This window comes from Elgaria multicarinata, chromosome 2 (genome assembly GCF_023053635.1).
Source record: "Elgaria multicarinata webbii isolate HBS135686 ecotype San Diego chromosome 2, rElgMul1.1.pri, whole genome shotgun sequence".
Lineage (NCBI taxonomy): Eukaryota > Metazoa > Chordata > Lepidosauria > Squamata > Anguidae > Elgaria > Elgaria multicarinata.
This window is the reverse complement of record NC_086172.1, coordinates 129,979,315-129,996,638: the sequence shown is the minus strand read 5'-3', so window position 1 is coordinate 129,996,638 and position 17,324 is coordinate 129,979,315. Positions and strand designations below refer to the sequence as shown.

General features: G+C 43.0%; 1 protein-coding gene across 2 annotated transcripts in view; it reads left to right on the top strand.

Moving 5' to 3' along the window:
* The window catches only part of MAPKBP1 (mitogen-activated protein kinase binding protein 1), a 128,973-nt gene that overhangs the window by 57,378 nt on the left and 54,271 nt on the right, over window positions 1-17,324 (top strand). For both annotated transcript variants that reach the window (XM_063117689.1, XM_063117688.1), the window contains exons 4-5: window positions 9,536-9,598; window positions 11,272-11,329. In XM_063117689.1, the coding sequence (XP_062973759.1) occupies window positions 9,536-9,598; window positions 11,272-11,329 (121 nt within the window). The remainder of the gene's footprint in view (window positions 1-9,535; window positions 9,599-11,271; window positions 11,330-17,324) is intronic.

Genomic DNA, 17,324 nt, shown 5'->3' with positions numbered 1-17,324 from the left:
TTCCTTTAAAAAAGCAACAATTGTGATGCTTGTCCTCCTTTATTTTGCATTGTGAACATCTGATTCTTTGCTTTCTTTAAGGTTTGCTAGGTGCTTGTAAAAGTGTGGGGTGTGTGGAGTGGAGTTTGCTAGGAAAGTTTCAAACACACTGTCTCTGCTCTTTCCTCTTCCTTACCTGGGAAGAACTTTGCATCTTTAGGAGCAGTTATACCATGTCTGATGTAGCAATGTGATTTGCTTTGGAGCAAAGTTTAGAGCTTGCATAAGACGAAGCAGAGGAAAAATCCTGCCTGGTTTTGGGACAAAATCTAAATTCCATGTGCATGACCAGAGCCTGGTCTTTGCTAAGGGTGTCACCTAGGAATATTTTAGGCTTCAATTTAAAACAACATTTTCTTTTGAAAAGAGACCAGTATCCTACTTATTATCTATAATGAATGAAGAGAGCTGTTTTCTTTTCTTCTGGAGAATTTGACGTAGTTGCAGGTATGTTAAGGTTTACTTGTTTGCGGAAGGTATAGGTGTTGAACATGATTCTTTCAGAAACTGATGTGTCAGCACAGTAGCAAACAAAGACAAATGTACAGCATTTCAGCAGTTAGGTCCAGTACAAATGCCATCATCACATATATCTGGGTCTTGAACTTATAGGACTGTGGACCAAATCTGCCACCCCTGGGTTCCCAATCCTGCCCTTTCAGGATACCATGCCCACTTCCCCTTTTCCCTGAATGCCAATCGTTTGCTGTTTCCCTGGCTTTTCTGCCAGTTTCCCCATTCTGAAAAGTTGAAATGTCTCTCTTAAGGCTTAGGGGCTGTTTTCATGGCGCCAGGTTGGCACCGCCTCCCTCCTCAACCCCACACTTTCCCTCTCCCGGGGCAGCGTCAGATAATCCTGATGCCAAGGAGTGCGGGGTTTCTAGGTGGCCCTCAAGGTCCTGGAACCGCCTTACTCTCTTCCTGGTGGAAAGCGACCAATCACTGGTCAGGTTCTACCAGGCTCCACCCCCAGATTGGCTGCAGACTGACGTAAGCCCCGTGTTGATGTTGTTCCCTTTGAAAAAGTTGGGGTAAATCTCCAACTTTTTCAAATTGGAGTAATGCTGGGAAGCCCCGCTGTGGCTGGGAAGTTGCGCTTGTGTTGTCTAACCGACAGGGTGCCGATCCACAGTAATTGCGGGGCTTTCCCCGTGTGTAGACAGCCCCTTAGTTACTGGCGGTAAGAGCTTTAAGATGCAATATGCTGCCATTTTTGGTCCCAACTGCCATTGGAATGTTGTCCCTGAGAGCAACCCTGAAATTGAATCTGTTCCTTGTTCTGAAAAAGGTTCAACCTCCCCGGCTCATATAATACACTTACAGCTTTTTCTTAAGGATTGGTCATGCGTGTGGAGGGTGATTTGCATGTGTGAGTTTCCTTTTCAGTTTAGAATGAAAACTTAATTGGCCTAGTGTTGATTGGCCAGTCCTTTTGTCAATCATGAAGCAATTCCCCCTCCTCTGTGTGTGACGTAATGTTTTGTTGGCCCTTGTGTCAGTTAGGAAGCCACTTACTCCCCATCTCTGTTGGAGCCAATCTGAACATTTTAACTTGGGAGAAAGTTTGTAAAAAGAAAATGAAGCACCAAACAAACCTTGGAGCTGATAAATATCTGAGCACTTTGAAAAAACCCAGACATAAAGCAGACAGCCCATCCAAAATACTTTTGATCCATGGGCTGCATGTGTATTGGGGAGAGAGAGCAGAGCTTGTCCTGCAGCAGAGAACCTGCACATAATTCCATTTCAGAGGTTCTTTTGTCTCCATCTGAAATTGCTTTGATAATAGCTTGATTTTTTTAAAAAATCCAAAGGCCATTCTTGTCTCCAGGTCTTGACTCCTTGCACTTGTATGGATAAATTCAGTGCGTTATTTGAGAAGTTTTGGATATGATGAATAGCCATTTCTGTGACTGCAGCAACTAAAGAAAAAAAAACATACTGTAAGGACAGAAATCTATATTTGTTAGGGTGACCAGATGCACCAGGAAACTCCAGAGACCTCCGGAAAAACGGAGGTCTCTGGGGTAACCGGGACTGGGCCAAATCACCGGGGAAAAGGCTGGGAGGGACACGTTCCCGAAGTGCGGAACTCGTCTTCCAGGTCCTCCTCCCAGCGCCGATCTATATCTATATATCAGTGATTGCTTTGGTCATGGATTAAATTTACCCCTGCCAGTGCACATGTGAAAAGAAGATCAGGATTGTCCCTGGAAGAAATGCATGTTGTGTGATTCAGCTTTCTGGAATTCAGTGTCAGGGCAACAGTCCTGCATCCTATCACTCACTTTAACATTTGAGGGAAACTTAACAGGGAGCCTCAGCTCTTCATGATGTCTCCAGCTGCCTATGGTTTGAAATGAGATGCATGCCATGACCATTGTTAGAAGTACCTGTTGAACAGATAATTGGATAGAAAACACAGAATGAAAGAATGATGCCACTTGAGACTATTTGAATATTTTTATGTCAGAGCTACAGTGCACATCCAGCCAAAGTTTATTTTTTTTAATCCCATTGATTTCATTGGGGAGAATTAAGCACGTGCCCCACCCCTTATGATTTATTTATTACATTTCTATAATGCCCAATAGGCGAATCTCTATTTATAAGTTTTCTATATAAAAACATTGGTTAAAAACATTTAAATTTATTTTATTTTATTTATTTAGAATATTTATATACCGCTCCCCATTGAAAATTTTTGGAGCGGTGTACAAGGTAAAATTAAAATAAAAACAGAATAAAACAGTTAAAACAAAATTTAAAAAGAAGCAAAAAACAACAACACAGAAATCCAAGGCTGCATGTTAAAGAAAGGCTTCTTGGAATAAAGATTTCAGGAGGTGCCGAAAGGAGTACAAGGTTGGAGCCTGCCTGACCTCCAGAGGCAGGGAATTCCACAGGAGGGGCACCACCACGCTGAAGGCTCTTCCCCTGGTAGATTCCAATCAGAGGATGGATCTAGGTGGAACCACCTGGAGCAGGCCCTCGGATGACCTCAGTGACCGGGCAGGTTGGTAAGAGAGAAGGCGCTCCCTCAGGTATCCTGGTCCCAAGTTGTTTAGGGCTTTGTAAATAAGAAAGAAGTAATCGGCACACAAATCACACAAAAGATTAAAGGATAAAAGGGTGAAAAAACAGTCAGAACAGTCAAACTAAGCATTTTTGAGACACTTTTCAGTATTTTCTTCTGATATCAGGGACATGCTTTGGAAGCACAATTTTGTGGAATGCTATATGTCCGTGACACTGTTGCATCTTAGATCCTCAGCCCCAAACAATAATCTGTGCTTTATGTTTTAAATTTTGATCCAACATTCTTTGGATATTGTCCTGGGACTTCGTGCTTTCAAAGAGTGGTTGTATGCAGTTGATGTAGTAATAATGCTCCATGAACCCAGCGGGTGGGTTGCTTTATTTCCTCTGCTGCAGTCTTGTTCTCTCTCACACACACTTACTCTGCAAAAGTAAGTGCTTGTAGGCTAAAAGGGATGGAGAAGGGGCCAGTGCATGCACGCAGTATCGCAGAGAGCTTCCTTTCCTATGTGTTTAATTAAGTGAATGACAGCCTAGAGAGTTAAATCATTTTAATGGATTGCCTGTTTTAATAGCTACTGCATTATTTTGTTGTGATAAGCTGTTATGGTTGAGATGCCTGCTTCCTAGAGACTCGTCATACAGGGGGAAATTGTGTTTGTTTACCATCACTTCTCCGCCTGTGCATTTGTCCCTCATTACTTCCTCTTTTGAGAGAGGAAGTCAACAATGTGCACATGGCCCATTCAGTGGGCCGTTTTGATCCTGCTGCTTCTCCTGCACACAGCAGGGGATAGCAGCAACTTCCATCTTTAAAAATAAGTTGGACTTACTGGCGTGTTTTGTTGTTGCATGAAGAAGGCTAGAAGGGGCATGTGGTAGATGAAGTTGTGAGAGGAACCCATGAAACGTAGGGGTGGAGAAGCAATGGTAAGCAAACGTGATTTTCCCCTGTGTGATGACGCTCTGAATCAAAATTATAAACCAACAAAAAATCATGGCTTATGACTCAGTCTTGTTTGGCCCATTTCAACCTAGTTTCAGCTTTGTATAGTACCAACATGGCCTTGGTTGACCTGATGGATGACCTGTACTAGTAGAGAGGTAAGGGGAGAGCAACCATGTTGATTCTTCTCACGGCAGCTTTTTGATACTCCTGGATCCAGCTTTGTCATTGGAGGCCTAAGTGGCTCTAGTGGCTAGGAGTGCCCACTTTCACCTTTGACTGGTTTGCCCGCTATGTTCCTTCCTAGACAGCATAACCTGGCCACAGCAAATCATGTCTTAATAACATCACCTTTGGATTACTGTAATGCATGCTACATTGGGCTGCCCTTGAAGACTGTTTTGAGGCTTCAGATGGTACATAATGGCACTCATTGGTTATTCAGTGGTGTGCAAAGCCATAGTACATCTATTCTCCATAATCTGCACTGGCTCCCTATTTGCTTCTGAACCTACTTCAAGATATTGATGTTGACTTCTAAGGTCCTAAATGGTTTGGGAGCCAAATAGCTATTGGAACACTTTTCCCAGTGTGTATGAGCCTGGCCTTTTTGATCTTTAGAGGGGGCTCTGCTTGTGGTCCTGCTATGGGCAATGCCTGAGTGAGGGCCTTGTCAGTTGTGGCACCCTTATTATTGAACACTCTGACTTTGCAGGTGTGTCAGGTATCTTCAGTACTTTTGATGTCTGTTACTTAAGATGTGCTTCTTTATCCAGGCCTTTGTGTCTTTGTGATGGGACCCTTGAGTCTTTTATTGGCTAAACAGGTTTTGGTACGCATTATCTTGTTGCTAATTTGGCTTTGATGATAAATTTTGGATGGAGGAGCAATCGGGCATTGTGCATTAGCTTGATCTCAATAAGCCAGGGTTCCCAGAAAACATATCCCTCATAAATTTGAACTATTTTTTTTAAAACCCTTTGCAACATCCTTTTCAATATACAAATACATTCATGCACTTTTGCACCCTCCTTAGGGATTATTATATAATGAAATTTAGGTAAGCAATTTCTTAAATAAATAATGCCCATTTATTATCAGCCAAGCACAGCCTTAGTGCAAATTTGAACATGGAGTTGCTAAAAGCTGTTATTCATGGCTGTTCCCCATCTTGTTTTGAAAATCTCTTTTCCCAGGCATCTGATAAACATTTTGGAGCAGTTTTTGAGAGCGATCCAAAGATTTTTCATTGGAGAAAACATTTGATAATGCATCAGCAGGATTTCTTTAAAGCAGTTCTTGTAACTATATCTTGAATTTTTAAGTGTTTAAATACAGTTGCCTGCTCTTTGGGATAGAGGATAGGCTGAAAACATATACATACTCATCAATCTCATAGTATTTTGCAATATTATCATTTGCAACGGGCACTGCCAAAGTAAGTACATTAATTTCCCTCTAGGTTTCCAGATACACAGTACCTGCTGATTCCTGCATTTTGTTGACTCAAACAATTTGCTTCTCTCTCTCTCTTTAGCTGAAGATCCTGTGTGTGTAGTTGGTGCAAGTGCTATAATAAGATGGTTTAAAAAACAAACAAACTGTGGGGGAGTTATTGCTAAAACATGTTTTCATAAGCTAGTAGTAGTGCATGCTTTATCTGTGAGATCTGCATCCCTGCCTCGGAATTAATAGGTGTTTGTGTATCTCATGATCTAGGGAATTAATGCAACTACAAAAAATATAGTATAATTGTGTCTTCTCCTCAGGTGTCACCCACCTTCTTTATGCTTATTAATTGTTAATTTTTTTGCTGGCATTGCTGCTTCTGCTCCTGACTGGTTCAGGACATTCCGCAGAGCAGATGGCCATGCTGTTTGGAAGGCTGTTTTGCCAGGTGGGTTCTGCTGGACTAGATAATAGTTTTAACAGTGGGGAGAATTCTGTTAAGAATCTTTAGGAAGTGCATATTATGGAACAGGGAAGGCGTTCAGGTTCATAATGATTTGACTGTCAGGATTCATGACAACGCAGAAATTTGTCAAGTTCACAGACCTCTTTAGTGCTACTGTACCCTCTGGTATATATTTTCCTGACTCTGCACACCCTGTATTGAGGTCATGGAAAAGACGCCATCTGTTTTCGATCTGCATCTTCAGCAGAACAAAGCCTGAAGCTGTGCTTGACAGGTGCCTTCTGACAAGGTCCTGTGGACCTTTCTGCAGATTTGTCGCCATAAATGACTGTGGGTGATGACTTTGGTTTTTTGTGCACGTTGCTGTACAAGAAGGGCAGGTAAGGGCAGTGCTACATGTTAAAAGACTGTGGTGAGAACTGAAGGGACTGTGCTACATGTTTTCTATAGAATACACCAAAGTGCAGAATAAAGTATGTATCTGTACATGCACCCTTAAACACCTGTGTGTGCAATTCTCAAAACCTGGACCAGTCAGGTTTCCTTTAAACATGCATATATTATACATGCATATTTTACTTCTGACTTCGTATCTGCTGTGGAAAATGCCAAGACAGTCCCAATACTTGTTTTCCACAATAATAGTATTATGCAATGCTGCCCTATATTTTCATGACTTCTGAGGAAGTAAGCCTCAAAGACTCTCTCCTCCTTCATATACCTCACACTTCCTCAGTTGTGCCAGAAATATGTCTGAAATAATTGTGAGTTAATTGCGATGAATGTAGAAAGAATCGAGAGACTTTGTGCTTTTGTGGGGAGGGAAGTGGGGGTTGTTTGCTTAGAGATTTTGCTCTGGCTTCTTGAGATGTGTAGGAAAATCATGTGAACCACTTGTGATGGTTCACATCTGCCTATTTTACTGAGCACATGCAAAATTTAGGTAGAACATGATGCGCAATAGTGACATGTGCCTATTTTGCTGGACATATGCGAAGGATCGCATTTACAGCTAAATGGGGGGGGGTAAGAAGGGCGGAAGGAATGGGGTGCTCCCTCCCAGAATATCCAACCCCCCTTTTTTAGCTTGGAGTGAGTTTTTTAGCTTGGAGTGAGGCTCTGTGTCTCTCCAAGCTAAAAATGTCAGGGCAAGTGCCCGACTTTTTTAGTGCGGAGCTTTAGGGCTTTGCCCCTGGATCACTTTGGAGTGGCAGCTGAGTCATGTAGATCACCTGCCACCACTTGGAAAGTACCACGGGGAAAGGTGCCCATCTAGACAAGCCCCTATGATATGCAGCAAGGAGATTATATATTTTATTTATTTATTACATTTCTATACTGCCCAATAGCCAAAGCTCTGTGGACGGTTCACAACGTATATCGCCTTTCCTCCAAGGAGCAAAAGGCAGTGCCCATTTTTTAAAATCACAACAACCCTGTGAGGTAGGTTTGGCTGAGAAATGGTGAGTAGTCCAAGGGTACCCAATGAGCTTCATGACTGAGTGGGGATTTGAACTGGGTCCCTAATTCAGCACATTATCCCTTCCTTCTCCAACCTGGTGTCCTCCAGAAGTCTTAGACTGCAACGCCAGGCTGGGAGAAATTGGCATTGCAGTCCAACCCATCTGGAGGCACCAGCTTGGGGGGAAGGCTGTGCTAACCATTATCCTGAATGGGAGACTGTAGAAACAGCTCTCTGCTTTATTGTTGGTCTTTTGAGAGAGATCCTTGAAGGAGTGAGGGCTATTGGAAGGATATAACAAGGGAAGAGTTAAACCAAGATAGGGGAACGGAGCTAGCAAAGGAGGGGATAATTGCAGAGTAGGGACTAAACCAAGAAGACCACATCTTTTGGGGAAAGTGAGAAGAGATGAAAGGGGGAGCAAAATCTATGGTGAGTGGAGACAGGAACTGCTGTTCTAAATGAGTCAGACTGTGCAATTGTCATTCTGACGTCGGATTCTTTGCTGTTCCGTTCCTAAATTTAGCTTTAATGGGAAAATGCAACCTTTTTTTCTTTCATGTTTTCCACAGCCACACTTACTTTAATTATGTGTTATTTGGAGGCAAGCTGCCATACCTTTATCCTCTCAACAATCCTGTTTTGTGGCTGAACCAGTCTTCCTTACAGGTGCTGACGTGCTGCTGGAAAAACAGAGGCCTATTCCCTTATTCAGTATAACAGTAAATGTTCAGGCATACATCATTTCAGCAGGGAGCCCACAATGGAACCACACTTGCCACATTTCAAACCATCGTCTCCCTCACATCGGTACTCAAGAGAAACCAGCTCTTGCAGCAGAAGCTAGATTTACACAGTGCTGATTGACTGGCTCTTGTGTCAGTCACAAAGCCCCTCCCCTTTCTTGGAAGATTTTTTATATGTCTAAAAACATACATGTCAAGCAAAAATGGTGTTTCAAGCAAATGCTTCAGCAGATGATCATGCAGGTGAAATGAAAAGCAGATGGCTCACCTGAAGAGTGTGTGTGTGTGTGTACGTGTCACAGGCAGAGACAATCTGTATTCAGTTTGGAGCCAATTTATATTTTGAAGAGTGAAGGTGAAGGGAAGCAGAACTAATATTACTGGAAACTTGCTGACACCTGTTGTTGTGTCCATATAAGTTTATATGCAGCCATTATGGCAGAAACTTCTTGACAGAAGATGCTGAAGTTTCCTCTCCCCCTCCCACTGCCCCGCCAATGTGAGAGCTTCCAGGAATTGGCATGCTACTTTTGATGTATTTCTTTCTGTTACATTGGACAATCACTGAGGGCCCAACAGACTGTTCTTTACATGTGTGTCTAGAAACTATGAGGTGGTTCCCGCCCCCTCCATTTTTACTTGAGTATGCTCAGGATGCCTGATCCCAATGTTAAAAAGTTTCTCTACTCTTCACTCTAGGATCCTGATCCAGATTAGAGACCCTGCTCCTTCTTTTGAGTAAAAATGAGGGGCGAGGGAGACATAGTTGCTGGACAAATTGAAAGTAATGTCTGTTTTGACCCTTATTATGTTCTCATGCACTTTCTGAGATGTAGCACTTGCAGCATGTCTTTCATTTTTAGATCTCACATCTGCTTTCTTAAAAATAAATAAAAATCTTGTAGTTGGCTTTTTCTTATCGGAGAGAGAGGAGGCAGCTTTTTAAACGCTGTATTTCATGGTTGTGCGCTACTGTCATGTACTTCAGCAGAGAGATTGATAGCTTGAAGGTGTGCCGCCATAAATCCTGAGTGAATATGTATGAAACTGTATGGTAATTGCATCTGTAAGTGGCTTGCGTAAACAGATTGGATAAGACTGCAGTCTTCTAGTGTAGTATGGCAATGACTCTACAACACTGACATGAGCAGTTTCAATACATTATCTTTGTGATTGGAAGATTGGTTCTCATGATGTTTGTGATTCTAGCACAGCAATGTGCTCAAAGCTTTATTAGGAGCATAGATCTACTTTGTAATATAACTGGTCCTTCTTGCAAGTCCCCCTGTCCTTGATATATCTTCCTGCTCTGGTAAATACTTCCTTTGCCATTAAATTACACAGCTATTGTGTGTCTTTGCTCAATTTTTAAAATTCTCATTCCATAGGTGTGTCGTTGTGCTGTTCAACCCAAGGAAAAATAAGCAACATCATATTCTGAACAGCTCCAGGTGAGTAAAACATGGAGCTCTCACATGCTGGCTTCCCTTATGTTATCTGGAAGGAACAATTAAGACCACTGTAGAGAAAACACTGCATCCCTTTCTTATAAAGTACAGCTGATGATGTAGGAAAGTTTTTTTGTGTGGAATTTTATGGAGGATCCAGACAGCACAGTCTTGCATCTGCAAACCTCCTATGTTTTCCTACCTCTTCTGCCATCTTTCCCACCTCCATACAGGAATTGGTCAGTCCTAGACTTGGAGGAGACTGAGACTGCAATCCTATGCTTGTTCCTTGAGTAAATGCCATAGAACCAAGTGGGACTTACTTCTGAGTAAACATGCCTAGGGCTGCATGATAAATCAGCTTTAAGCATCATCTACATTCTAGCAGATTAAAGATTTAGGAAATAGGATTGTGAGTGACTTGCATTTCCTATCCAAATGATGTTGTCTAACCCAATCATAAAGAGATGGCTAAAGGAGCTCATTGTGAATTGGATCATAGCTAGCCAGATGGTTCTTGATAAAAATGATTTAAATCTGGTTGGGGAATGTGCAGTCTTCTAGATGTTGATGGACTGCAACACCCATCAGTCCTAGTCAACATAGCCAATGGTCAGGGATAATGAGAATTGTAGGCCAAAACTTCTGGAGGGCCACATAATTTAAGTTGTAGGACTTTTTTTGTCTAAACATGCATAAGACTGCATTCTTAAGTATTTTTTAATTGAAGCATCAGAGTTATCTAGCATTTGAGGCTTTATCACGGTATTCATGTTTTCAAGGAAACTTCTGTCAGCAACAAACTTTGGTTGTTAACTGTTACTTTTGTGGCAAGCTCTACATGAGTTTCTAACTATTTTTCCTTAGCAAAAAACAGAAATACTGACTAAATGTGCCTATATCTTCTGGGATTACTGTAAGGAACTATGTAGCTGATAGTCTCCTAGAAAAACATGGAGGTCTCTCTATCATTTTCTCAGCTGAAATCTCAGTCTTGATATCAAGTGGACAAACCAAATATTGTGTCTAAACAGTCAGAGTGATTGTAGCTATGTTGAGTGAGACACAGAGCAGGTTAAATAGCTTCTTATCTGATCTCAGCAGTTATTTAATTTAAATTAGGCAAGGTTCCTTTGCAGGGACAGGTGTTAAGAAATTAAGCAATGCTCTGTTAGCAGAATATATCCTTGCACGTCCAGGTTATACTGCTATTTCTTTCTTTAAGTTGTTCTGAGATGAGTCTGAGCTGTTGATCTGATTAGAAACAGTCTTTTCTCAGAACATAACTCCTAATCAGATCTACAGTCCAAATAAACTCGTTGGCAAAGCATGCCAGGGGGACCATCAGCTTAACATGGACATGTAAAGACATATTCCCTGCTCATTTTATTTAGGTTTTGCTTTGCACACCCACGCCTGCAGCCTAGCCTCTGAGGTTAAAAGCTTTAAAAACCACAATTTCTTCCAATAAACTACATCGCTACAACATCTAGGCAAATTAGAAAGTTGTGTTTGGCAGTCCATGTGGAACCTTTTTCCTTGGGATAGTTGAGGATACAGGGGCATCTCCGTTAAGCCTGCCTGGCAAAAACTGGCTTGGCCTCATTTCTAGTCACCCAGTCTCACCCTCCATTGTGTCTGTGATGTTTCACAATATGCTCTCTTCTCTTATACAGGAAGACTATTACAGCTCTTGCTTTCTCTCCCGATGGAAAGTACCTGGTTACCGGAGAGGTGAGTGATGGAGACACAGAGCCTTGCTGGTCATGAGACTCTCATGGCTGCGAAACTCAAAGACTTCCCTCCAACTATCCCAACAGGTGGAGAAGGTTGGCATGATGTGAAGGCTTCCCCTGTCCTCCCTAAGTGGAGAGAGTTCTGTCTGTGGTGCATTAAAAGAGTAGGAATAACTCCTTGCCTGCAGGGGGAAGGGGTCATTTAGTCGCACTATTGGATGGGCTTTTATAAACTTCAAGAGCAGCGAAGATTTGCACTTTGAGAACAAACTGCTCTTTCCCAACAAACATCAGGGTTCTCCAAAGCAGTGACCCTAGGCACCAGTGCACCCACAGAACCATTCGATGGTGCACTCTATGCTATCCACTCCTTCTGGTGCTGGGTCACATTGTGTGTGTGTGTGTGTTTTTTAAAAAAAACATGGCCACCCATCTCCCTGGGCTGCTGCTCTGCCTGCTTGCTTGCAGTTCCTGATTGTGCCTTTGCTTCTCATGTCTCCTTCCATTCTGATTGGACTAAAGTAGGTCTTTGGATTGGTTGGGCAGCAGGTCTGGAAAAAAGAGTAGGAAACAAAAGCTATGGTGGCTGAGAGGAGTCACACATGTCAAGGGATGGAAGCTACATAAGGGTGCTGGTAGTTGGAAATGTCCAAACGAGCAAGAAAACAAGAAAAAATGGGAAGTAGGCATGGGGAAAATGCATATTACACCATGGTGGGGAAGGCAACACAAGAATGGCTTTGTTGCACAATTGAGCAGCTACAGCCAGTCCCTTGTGGAAGTGAGAGAGGGTGGGGAAGAGAAGTGAATTTCGGGTTAGAAAGAAAGATAGAGATTTGGGGGTGGGGAGCAGGGGTGTGAATTTGCTACTAGCATTGAGAGGGTGTTGGGAGGGGAGTAAAGTTGCTGGTGCAGAGAGAGAGAGAGAGGTTACCTTCTCAAGTGGGTGTTCTGTTGGAGCAGAAAACTGAATTCTAAAGAGTTTTGGGACTCTACCTTTTACTCGGTTTCTTGGGCAACCTACTTGTCTTTCATCCTTGTTAGGTTACCTTCTGTGAAATGGGTGTTTTCTAACTGGCCATACTCATCATGTCATCCATTTTATGAATGGACATCTTGTGACAGTGCCCACAACACTTTCTCAAAATTCCAACTGTGCCTACTGGCCTAAACATATTGGGGACCCAATCTAAAGATTCAGAGGTAGCCATATGAGCAGCCATACTTTGTGGCCAGGGTCTGAGAGGAGCCATAGTTTAGTGCTCAAACATATGCTTTGCATATAGGAGGCCAGGTTCTAGCTTTAGCTCCTCGGGTTTCCAATTAAAACATTTTGGATGGCAAGGCTGGGAAAGACCTCTCAGAAGCTGGAGCTCTGCTGCTATCTAGAATTATATTTTGACCCAGATAACCCAGGGCCTGTCTTGAGGATGGTGCATTGGCGTCTTGAACCCCCAAAACTCTGTGGTTGCACTCCGGTGGGGTTGTGCCACATTATCCCCCACCAAGGAGTGAGCGTGGGGTTTATATGGATCATCAGGGGAGCTGCTACCGCTGTCACCACCACCTCTGCCCCATTGCCACTGCCTGTCCCTCCCTGGCTTTTCCCCCACTTACCTTGTGGGGATTGAAGCCAAGGGAATGGAGAACTTTCCCCCCAGCAGGCAGTGCAGGGGCATTCTGGTAGCCATTCAGCTCGCCAGCCCACCCCCCTGCCCAGGTGGATGGTGACCAATCAGGGATCGTTGATGCACTGTCCTCCCCTTGCACTGGAGAAAAAAGTCGGGTTAAATCCCTAACTTTTTTTTTTTTTTTTTACTTCAGAGCTTTGGAGGAAAACCCCAGGATAGTTCTGCAGTGGCTGCTGCATCGTATAAGTGCCACCACAGAGCCACCCTAGGGCTTTCCCCACGTATAGACAACCCCCCATTAGTCATTTAATGCATAAGGCAGCTCCTTATCTTATTGGGGAACTATGTCAATATGGTTGGGTAAAATAATAGATTTCCCCCCTCAAGTGTGGGAAATCGGAGGTATAGCTCACATTGAAAATGGATAATTTTCTTATTAAAATAACCATAATAAAGGAACTCTTAATTTGTGTGTGTACTATGATTTAGACAAAGCATTTCAGGCGGAAACCAGCAGTAACTCAGTTTCTCATCTGGCCCCAGTAGCTTTGCTTTTAGATGTATTTTGAGGGAATAGAGATCAGACATTTTCAACTATGAAATTATAGAGATGGGATTTGCAGGATGCGAATTAGCTGAGAGCACTGTGCATGTCTTTCCCCTTTACTCATTTTCACGGTGGAAATCAAGGAGGACTAAAGTTCCTGGTGTTGGTTTCCGCCTTGGATTTCACCCCTTGAGATGTGAAGAAGACAACTTTAACATTATCATTTAAAACATGTTTTGGAAGGAAAGGAAAGGACTTTTAGAAGAGAGCCTTGAGAATAGTGACAGAAATGCTGGTGCCTGTGGGTTTGGCAGGATTTAGTTTAGTTTCTGGCAAGAAGTTTCCCCCTTTGAAAGGGAGGACAAAGATGACTGCATTCAGTTCCTAATGCAGACCAGATACACAATACTCATACTGTATGTGTTATGAAGCCTGAATTGCTGGATGCCAAAGCCCACAAAAATGTTGACTGTCCTCTTCTTGTCCATGTTGGATGGCTGCCATATGTGTCTTCTGAGGCTGATTATTATTGGGATCTGCTCACAAACAGTTCTTTTTTCATATCCCGCATGCCTTGGATTTTAAATATTGAGTTTAAGGAGTGACCCCACCACCACCACTAAGTGATAATTAAAATCTAGATGTTTACCACTGGTCAGTGTCAACACTAATCTTAAGGACAGCTGACCTGCAAGTCTCCAGCTGGGTTGATATAAGAACTGCTCTGATGAAAATGGAGTAGATCCATTTGGATTCGATCCAAGCATGGACAGCGAGATCCTTTCATAGCTTGCAAGCAGGGCAAAGTAGCAATGCCCCCCTCCTCTTGTCTGTCCCCCAGCAATACATCAAAAGTGTAGTATTATCACTGGACAGGGAAACAGGGTTGGAAGGGTCCTTTCAGATAATCTATTCCAACCCCCTTCTCAGGGCAGGACTCTTGCAACTGCAGCATCCCTGACAGATGTCTGTCTAGCCTCTGCTGAAATACCTCCCCCAAAGGAGAGCCCACCATCTCCCGAGGCAGACTGTCAAATAGCTCTTACCTGATCCTGATTCCATCTTTAACCTTAATCTTCAACATTGTGCCTGTTTTATTTTTGTTTTCTCTTTCATGTTCCAAAGCACCTAGGAATTGCATATTGGGCTACTGATAGGAATGTTCACAACAGAAGCTCCTTTAGAAAGATGCAGACAAGCTGGAGCATGTTCAAAAGGGGGCAATGAGTATGATCAGGGGCCTGGAAACAAAGCCCCATGAGAAGAGACTGAAAGAACTGGGCATGTTGAGCCTGGAGAAGAGAAGACTCAGGGGAGACATGATAGCATTCTTCAAATACTTGAAAGGTTGTCACACAGAGGAGGGCCAGGATCTCTTCTCGATCATCTTAGATTGCAGGACATGGAATATTGGGGTCAGGAAGCCAGATTCAGGCTGGACATCAGGAAAAACTTCCTGACTGTTAGAGCAGTACAGCAATGGAACCAATGACCTAGGGAAATTGTTGGCTCTCCCACACTAGAGGCCTTCAAGAGGCAGCTGGACAACCATCTGTCAGGGATGCTTTAAGGTGGATTCCTGCATTGAGCAGGGAGTTGGACTCGATGGCCTTGTAGGCCTCTTCCAACTCTACTATTCTATGATTCTAATTTCCCTCCCTACCCCACCAGCAGTTGAGGACTATGTGTTGGCAGATTTCAATGTCACAAAAAATCTGACAGAAGAAAAAGGCTATTTGCAAGAGTCTAAAATATTCTGAATGCTGTCTTTAAGGTGCTCACCTTGTAATGTTGTATACTACCGTAGTACAACCCCTGCTGCCCCTCTGTGGTATGACTTTGTGGTGGAACGGAAGGACTCCTGCTCAGCCTGTAGTAAAACAAAATTTGTAGTTTATTTCAAATCCTGTGTTTTCCTGTGAAGGAAGTAACAGCCAGACTAAGGAATTTATTGTACAGGGGATTGGAAAACGGAAAGGGGAAACTCACTAATTCTGAAGAAGAGGAGCCACATATTAAAAAGCCAATGGCACAACACTATTACTGTGGGGTGGGGGGTGGAATCAATAACAAGACCTCTCAGCCAGGATCAGGAGGTTTTTCCTAACGTTTGCAAATGTTTCCTAACATTTGCTTCTCTGTAATTTTTGCCCATTGACCCAGTTTCTGCCCTCTGGAGCAACAGTTCGTTTAATCTTCTGCATGACAAGCCCTTCAGATACTTGAAGACTGTTATCACATCTCCCCTTACCTCCAGGCTAAATGTACCCAGCTCTTTCCATCATATAGATTCCATTTTTGAAAGCTATATGAACTAGTGATGCTCACTGCACCTTGTAATAATCAAGGCGGTGGGGTGGTTGGCTGTGCAAAGCCATGAATAGTTGGATGTGTGGCAATTGACAGAGGAGGGAGATTCTCACATTTCTCTTTTAAGCGGCAGTGAAGGCAGAGGATGCTGCATGCAGCACCGTGGAAGCGCAGCAATGCTGGCTAGATTGTTGACAGCATCATTTTGTGCCAGTGCCAACATCCAGTCAGCGACGGTGCACTTGCTTGGGTGTAGCTGTAGCACCCACCCTTCCACTGCCCTCTTTGAGGGCCAAACTAAACATTTGTTAAAATGCACATAGTGGAGCTGTGCATGCTAGCTTTCTCTGTTCTCCTGTAAAAGTGCTGGGCCCCTATTCAGATCAGGTTGGTAGCATTCTGGGAGAGGAGATTTAAGCTTTCGCATCCCACTTGTGTTATTTGTGTGAAATTGCATCCCTCTTCCCTGCTTGGTTGGGGGGGGGTTAAAAAAAAGAAAGGGGGGGGAAACCCTCTATTGGAGCCAATGGAGGCTTTTCCTTTTTAAAAGCTCCCTGTGGAGAGAGGGTGAGCAGACATTCTGGAAAATAAGTGTGTGAGTGAGGGGGAGAAGCTTAAATCCACTCTCCGAGTGCTATGGCTCTGATCTGAATTGAGGCTGCATGTGCTTACAGGAGAGTAGAGAAAATTAGCATGCATCGCTCTGTTACACTTGCGTTGACAAATGTTCAGTGTTGCCTTGAGTGCTTAAAGGTAAGGGTTGCAATTTTTCTCCCTTCTCCGTTGCTATGCAGTGGCTGCATGCGATTTCGTCTTGTCAACCACCTCACTGACCACCTCCAGTAGCATCCCATAAGCTAACTTTGCATTGTGAGATGCTCTTCCTCTCACTCTCTCTTCTCCTGCTGAGTCACCTTGAAGAAGAAAATGCATCTCTACTAATTCATGCCTTATTGTTCATAATCTTATAAAACTTTCATGTTTCCCCTTCATTCTTTTATTTATTTATTTTAAACATTTGTATCCCGCCCTATATCACTAGGATCTCAGGGCGGCGTACAGATAAAACCATACAATATAAAACAAATATACACAGTTAAAAACAAATTGCGCCATTAATCAAGTTAAAACCAGTATATATTTAAAAGCAGTAAAAACAATTAAAACAGTTAAAACAATGTCTTTACCCCAAATTAAAAACTCCTAGTTTTATATTAAAAAAATGCCTTACCGTGAAGATTCTCCAAAGGTAGCCTGTCAGTTCTGGGCCATAGCTGTATTGCCCTCCTTGTGCGCTCTTGCCTGTGAACTCTCGGTCTAGCCATGCATGCAGAAACATTGAACAGAGTGTATTCTGAAATTTTAATTGCTATGGTTTTCTGATTGTGTAGTCCGATCTGAGAGTGGAGATCATGCTGAATCAGGAGTATTCTTAGCCCATAGCAGACTGCAAGGGCATGTCCCAAATTGTTAACCTATCTGTAGTTTTCCCACCAGCAATGCCT